Source organism: Chrysochloris asiatica, unplaced genomic scaffold, assembly GCF_000296735.1.
Source record: "Chrysochloris asiatica unplaced genomic scaffold, ChrAsi1.0 scaffold00102, whole genome shotgun sequence".
Classification (NCBI taxonomy): domain Eukaryota; kingdom Metazoa; phylum Chordata; class Mammalia; order Afrosoricida; family Chrysochloridae; genus Chrysochloris; species Chrysochloris asiatica.
Window position 1 is genome coordinate 2,119,447 of NW_006408620.1, and position 6,996 is coordinate 2,126,442.

Sequence of the window (6,996 nt, forward strand, 5' to 3'; positions counted from 1 at the left end):
TTGAACATTGTAGGACATAGCTCACAGCTTCATTGCTGTTTTTCCCTCACTTCCCCTTATTGGTGACGAACGTGGTCACCAATCAGAGCGTGTTTTCCCATTGAGTCTTAGTCTTGGAAGGGGGTTTGCCCTAAGGGGATCAGCCCACTTGCCGTGATGTCTCCTGGGTGAGCAACTTGCTTGTTCTTGTAGTAATCAGTCAGACTGCCATTATTGTTTTGTATTTTTCCTGTCGGTCTTTCTTTCAAGAAGTATCTTCTGTTCTTCTAGCCGCTCCATGCTGGTCTGCTTGTCCTTTCAAGTGGAAATTTCCCACCTTAGAAGATTCTGGATGCGGTTCAAGTTTCCACGTATGGTCTTATGTAATGCAGAGGCTCTTTAGGAAGCCTCCTTCACTGGGCACGTTGTAACTCCATTTTAGGTATTCCAATCAGTTCTAGGCAGAAGACGGACTTACAAGCTTTCTATGGTGATATTTCTGGCTATTCCTTTCTCTCTCCCTCCAGTGTCTATTTTATAATGGTATGCTAGGAAAACCAAGATTCAAAAGACAGCCAAGCATCTTAACATTATTTCCCCATTCCAACCATGTCTCAATCCCTGTATCCCTGTTATTACTTCTTAATAGATGCTCTAAAACCTTTTAAAATCTCTTTTAGTGATCACATTGGCCTCACCTATTCATCTTCCGTTCTGTTCATTTCTAGTCTTTGAAGTCGCATAGTAGAGATTTGGTTGTTGACTGAGGAAATGCTCACACAGTTTTTCTTTCTACAGTCTGTATTAAGTCAGTGACAGTGGGTGGACATAGCTGTCGAGTTGCTTAATACTTTGGGTGTGATCCCCATTGACTCATGTGCTTCTGTTATGTTTTCTTTTCTTTCTTTAGGTATCCCAAGGGCATTCACGTTGAGACTTTAGAAACTGAAAAGGTAACCCCAAGAGTTATCCAGAGCCAGCCTTAAACACTAGCAATGATACACTGAAACCTTGACAGAATTTCAACCTTGGCTTTTGCTCCCTGTGGAGTTGGGCAACCTGGACCAAGTCCAAGTCATTTAAGGCTCGTTTTCCTCAGGTGGAGATTGGGAAGGCGGAGAATGTTGCTGATCATTGGCTAGATGCAAGTGAACACATTCTGTAAATGTGCAAATAGATAAATGCTAACTCCTATTCTTACTGTGGCCAAAAGCTATCTGTAATTGTGTGTCTGACTACAAGGGCCTCATGTGATGTGGCCAGGGAAGAGGAAAGTATAAAACCCTGGGTCAGAGACATGAGCATAATTATCATCATGTAGTCTCAAGGTGTATATGAATGGGCTGATGGTGGGCTCTTTTTGCAGGCTTTCAGGATTTAGTGTCTGCTTTTTCTGGCAGAAATAGAATTAAATAGCTGGTCAGAATAAATAAAGCAGTCTTGCTAGAAGATAATTTTCAAACGTGGACACAGAAGGCTTTGTGGTATGTTTGATAGAAGGATATTGTGCTCGATAAAGTGGAGACTCAGCCGAGCAAGAGGACGATCCCCACCGAGATGGGCTCAGGGATGACAACTATTGTAAGGATAGCCCAGGACCGGGCAGTGGTGTGTGTAGGGTTTTCTGATGAAGGATGAACTGTCTACTCCAGTGAAGATTTTTTTTTAACTTGATTGTGAATTGAGTAGAGGCTTAACAGAGCACATCATCAGTTTTACATTCAACACATAATATGCCCAGTAAGGACTCGCAGTCCTAGAAACCTTCGGGAGCAGTTCTCTTCTGTCCGATTGGGTCAGGATTGACTTGGTGGCGGTGGGTTCGTTTTCTGGCAAGTTACTGGAAAATCTGGTACTTAAAAAAATAGATTAATAAAATGTCACATAGGAATTTCAGTTTAAAAGCAATTCAGGTAGAAATTCATGTTCAGATACACTATGTGACTTGTTAGGACATTGCAGAAAGTCTTATTCTCAGAGGCTGTTGCTCCTTTAACACGATGTCCATTGGAGTGAGCTAATAAACCGTGGGGAAAGTCATGGCTATGCAGAGGCCAGATCTGGGTGTGTGATACATGATCTCAAGTCAGCCTCTCTCATTTCAAAAGGCCTTCAGGTGTGTTCAGCCCAGAACAGACTGTAGTGATAGAAAACTTTGAATTTCTAATTCTTTCGGATCAAGTTGCTTTCGTAAAATCTTGTATCTGCTTTATGTCTTTTAGAAAGAACGGTACATAGCTATCAGCAAGGTTGATGAAGAAGAACGTAAAAGAAGAGAGCAGCAGAAACACGCTAAAGAACAGGTGATGGGTTAGGGGGCTTTCCTTTGGCCAAGAAATGACAACACAGATACTCATCTACCCCTTTCTGTGGATTTGGTTCAGATCTAGACCAGATATTGGGTTCTGTGTAACGAGTAGTTTCCTACCACAGAAGATATGATTGAAAAGCCTCAGCTAAATGAGGGCCGGTAAACGTTAAACATGAAGAAGACCGAGTCTACAAAGGGAGGCTTACATCATGGTTGACCAGTCTTCATTTCCATGCTCACAGTCTTGAGGAAAGTGTCCTTATTTTGGGTTCAGAATGTGTGTTCCTGAGGCTCGTTGCCCATCAACTCGTTTTGGCATGTGTAACTTTTGCTGCTGTTACTCCTTTTTCAAAAGCAATAGAGCACCCAACCTAATAGGTTAGGGTGACATGGTAGGATGTGCACTGGAACATCACCTTGACTGCTCTGTGGCGAGTGGATTGACATGGAGGCAGGGAGACCAGTTACGCTGTGCAGGACCCTAGGATGAGTGATCTGGAGTAGGAGTAGGACAGTGAGTACTAGTGTAGAGGGAATCTGGGGCTAGTGAGAAGGTAGACGCTAAGGCTGTAAGGCAGTTGTGACTGGGTGTGGGTGGGGAAAGACGTAAGGGAAGCGAAAAGATGCTCAAGTTAAATATTTGAGCAACTGAGTAGACTAGTTCACTTCGATGGGCTGGGCTGGAGGAGGGAGGTAGGTGTGTTGGGAGGGAGGTATGGGAGCAGGTTTGGGTGTGGGTGAAGGTCAAGCTCCCACACATACAGGACAGGCCAAGGCCAAGGCCGTGGGTCTACTGAGTGAATCAGTAGAGCGACCCACTTCTAGATTTAGACAGTGGCTACTTAAAACAGAAAAAATTAGCCCCTCACTATAAAGGGCAACACCAAAATCGAAGAGGCCAGTTGCCTGAAGTATGAGTTGTGTTGTTGTTAAGTTGCTCTTGAGTTGGTTCTGACTTATGGTAATCCTATATAGGGTTTCCAAGGAGTGACTGGGGTATTTGAACCACTGATTAGCAGTCCAGCGCTTATTCCACAGAGCCACAACAGGATTCCCTGTGAGTTGTTGGATCCCCCAGCAGAGGGACCAGTTTGAGGGCTCTGTTGTTCGAGGGCTCCATTGTGCAGCTCTGTTCTGAAGGAGGCAGGACAGGAAGCCCAATGCCCCATCAGAGCTCTCTCTGACAGTCCCTCAGAGGACAAGGAGATGAGTGGGAGATGACCTCATGTTGTTAAGTGCTGTTGAAGCAGTTCCCACTTATAGTGACTTTGTGTAGGGTTACTGAGGAGCGGCTGGTGGGTTTGAACTGCCAATCTTGTGGTCCGCAGTCCAGTACTTGTTCTACAGCGCCACACCAGGGCAAAGGCACATGAACTGTGTTTCAAGCCTTTTTCTGTTCACTTTATTTGTGTCCATTCAGGGAAACCTCTTCCCCGATGGTGGGAAAAGTCACCTTCGAATTCCACCAGATCCGTTTTTAGATATCTTGGGGGACCTCCAGGTGTAGATGTCCCATAGACAGTTAGATCTGTCCATCCTGAGCACAGGAGAGAGGTGAGGCTCACCCATGGCTGTCAGCAGAGAGGCTGGGAGCACCTTAGGTTCCCTACAGAGTGTATGAGGAACGAGAGGAGGCACTGGAGAAGGGTCCTGGGGCCCACTGACATTTCAGTGATGCAAATGGAGAAAATGTGCCAAGAGATGACCACGATTCAGGGACCAGAGTGTGAAGGACGGAGTGGTCAGCCATGCCAGGTGCCCCTGAGACAAACGGGAGACTTGAGCCGTTTAAAGGAGAGGAGTCATTGCAGTGGAGTGGTGCGGTGACACCAGTGTGCAGAGACCCTGGAGCCAGCAGTGCTGCTGAGGAGACAACAGAGATGGGGACCTGCTCGGACACTGTTGGGAAGGAAACAGGAGAAGTGACGAGGAGTCTGAGCACTGTGCTGTTAAAAAGTGTAATAATTGATTTTTCCAAGGCAAAAATCAGGAATTAGTGCTTAATTTTGTCAGTGGACAGGTTTCTTCAGATTTGATACAGTATTGAATTTGGCCGGAAGGTGGCGGCTTCTCTAAGTTTATGTTTTAAAGACCTCTAGGTAGCCTGGTTTGGAAAGTTCAACAAACTATATGAAATGATGGCTGAACCCCAGGCTCTTTGATGTCAGTAACTGATGACTAATTTGCACCTGGCTTATCCTACTACCAAGGAGCCCAGGTGGTGCTGTAGGAGAAGCACTGGGCTGCTAACCTCAGGTTGGCAGTTCAAACCCACCAGCTAATCTGTGAGAGGAAGATGAGGCTGTCTGCTCCAACCAAGTTTTACAGCTTTGAAACCCTTATACCAGGTTACTATGTGTTAGAGTCAACTTGATGGCAGTTTATGATGAATGCAGGAGCTCTGGCGACAAGTGGGTTAGGCATTGAGATGCTGACTGCAAGGTCAGCAGTTCAAGCCCATCCGCCACTCCTCGGGAGAAGGATGTGGCTGTCTGCTCCCGTAAAGACGGACAGTTTATGAAACCCTGGCGATCACTTCTACACGGCCTTGTAGGGTCACTGTAAGTCAAAATCAGCTCGTTGGCAACAGATATTTGGGATCCCCCTTGCTTACAACAAATGAAAGTAACTTGAAAGTATGTTGGCAAATGTAAAGCTTTAAGAAGACGTGCGAGTAAATATATTTGTTTCTTTAATTAGGAGGGACTGAACGACGCAGTGGGATTTTCTAGAGTCATTCATGCCATTGCTAATTCGGTAAGTGAATGTAGTAGCTTTTCTTTTCACAAAATCCCAGATCGTAATATTTAAAGTGCAATGTCTCATTCTCATTGCAAAGCTCTCATTTGGCCTCATTTAGACTGTTGTCCTGGTCTGGAGGAACGTGTTAGAGCTTCGTTGTTGTTGTTGTTGTTAGGTGCCATCGACTCGGCACCAATTCATAGTGACTCTATGTAAAACAGAATGAAACACTGCCCGATCCTGGGACAACCTCACAATTGTTGCCATGCTTGAGCCCACTGATGCTGCCACTTTGCCAGTCCATCTCATTGGGGGTCTTCCTCTTTTTCTCTGACCCTCCACCTTACCAAACATCATATCCTTCTCCAGCGACTGGCTTACAATATGTCCGAAGTATGAGAGACGAAGTTTGGCCATCCTATCCTCCAAGGAGCACTCTGGCTGCACTTCTTCCACCATGGATCTGTTGGCTCTTTTGGCAGCCCGTGGCACTTTCAATATTCTCCTCCAACACCATAACTCAAAAGCGTCAGTTCTTCTACGGTCTTCCTTATTCACTGTTCAGCTTTCGCCTGCATATGAGGTGATTGAAAATACCATGGCTTGGGTCAGGCACACCTTAGTCCTCAAGCTGACATCTCTGCTCTTCAATACTTTAAAAAGTTCCTGTGCAGCAGATTTGCCTAATGCAATACGTCGTCTGATCTCTTGACTGCTGCTTCCGCGAGTGTTGATAGTTGATCCAAGAAGAATGAAGTCCTTGACAACTTCAATCTTTTCTCCATTGTTAAAGAAATGTGTATTGATCCAGTGGTGAGGATTTTTGTTTTCTTTACATTGAAATGTAATCCATGCTGAAGGCTGTGGTCTTCGATCTTCATCAGTAAATGCTTTAAGCTTCATAGAGACAGAGTATTTTGACAGTGAGCTTGGGGGAGACGTTAAGCTTGCTGGATTGTATCCAAACCATTTCTCAGAAAGCCTTTTTTTTGTAAAGTGCATAGAAGGATTAGAGAGTAAAACCAATGAAAGCCTGGGTCAGATGAAAACCTGTCAGAAGAAAAAACTCAATTATTTCGTACAAATGGAGAACAATAGAAAAGTGGCAAGATTGCACCTGCCACAGGTGGAAAACTTTTAAGACCTGGAAAAGCAAGGCAGGCTCTCCCAGTTTCATTGTACTGTGATACTCTCATATGGCTGTGTAAGCCTGAGGCGTCTCTTCCTGAAAGCCAGTGCAATCAGGAAGTTAAGGAGTAAAAGGAGTAAAGTGTTTGAGCGGTGTTGTGTCCCCAAACTGGAAGAATCCAGAGGATGGTCCAGAAAAGTAATTCTGTGTGTGTTTAGTTCTTTTGTATAGCTATAATTGAATCTTTAAGTTTGGTAGCCCTGTAAATATTTGATAAGTTTAAGAGAATGTGTGGGCCAATATGTGGGCCATTTGTATAAATTTTGTGTAGATGTGCTGGAGAGTTCGAGCGTGGTGGTGGTAGTGTGACGTGGAGTTGGTTCCAATGCATAGCGACCCTGTATAGTGTTTCTGAGACTGCAAATCTTTACAGGAGCAGAAAGCCTCATCTTTCTCCCGTGGAATGACTGGTAGTTTTGAACTGCTGACCTTGAGATTCGCAGCCCAACTTGTAACTACAATGCTCCCATAGCCTACAGAGATCCTTTAGTTCTAGTGTTGTTGTTGTTGTTGTTGTTAGGTGCCATGAAGTCGGTACTGACCCATAGTGACCTTATGCCCAGCAGAACTAAACACTGCCCGATCCTGGGCCAACCTCACTACTGTTGCCATGCTTGAGTCCATTGATGCTGCCGCTTGGCCAGTCCATCTTGTTGGGGGTCTTCCTCTTTTTCTCTGACCCTCCACCTTACCAAACATGATAACCTTCTCCAGCGACTGGTTCCTCCTGACAATATGTCCAAAGTATGAGAGATGAAATTTGGCCATCTTGGCC

General features: G+C 45.0%; 1 protein-coding gene across 1 annotated transcript in view; it reads left to right on the plus strand.

The window, feature by feature from the left end:
* PARN (poly(A)-specific ribonuclease) overlaps nucleotides 1-6,996 on the plus strand; it is a 169,363-nt gene that overhangs the window by 14,514 nt on the left and 147,853 nt on the right. Inside the window, exons 10-12 of the mRNA XM_006867239.1 lie at nucleotides 890-932; nucleotides 2,202-2,282; nucleotides 4,991-5,047. Of these exons, the coding sequence (XP_006867301.1) occupies nucleotides 890-932; nucleotides 2,202-2,282; nucleotides 4,991-5,047 (181 nt within the window). The remainder of the gene's footprint in view (nucleotides 1-889; nucleotides 933-2,201; nucleotides 2,283-4,990; nucleotides 5,048-6,996) is intronic.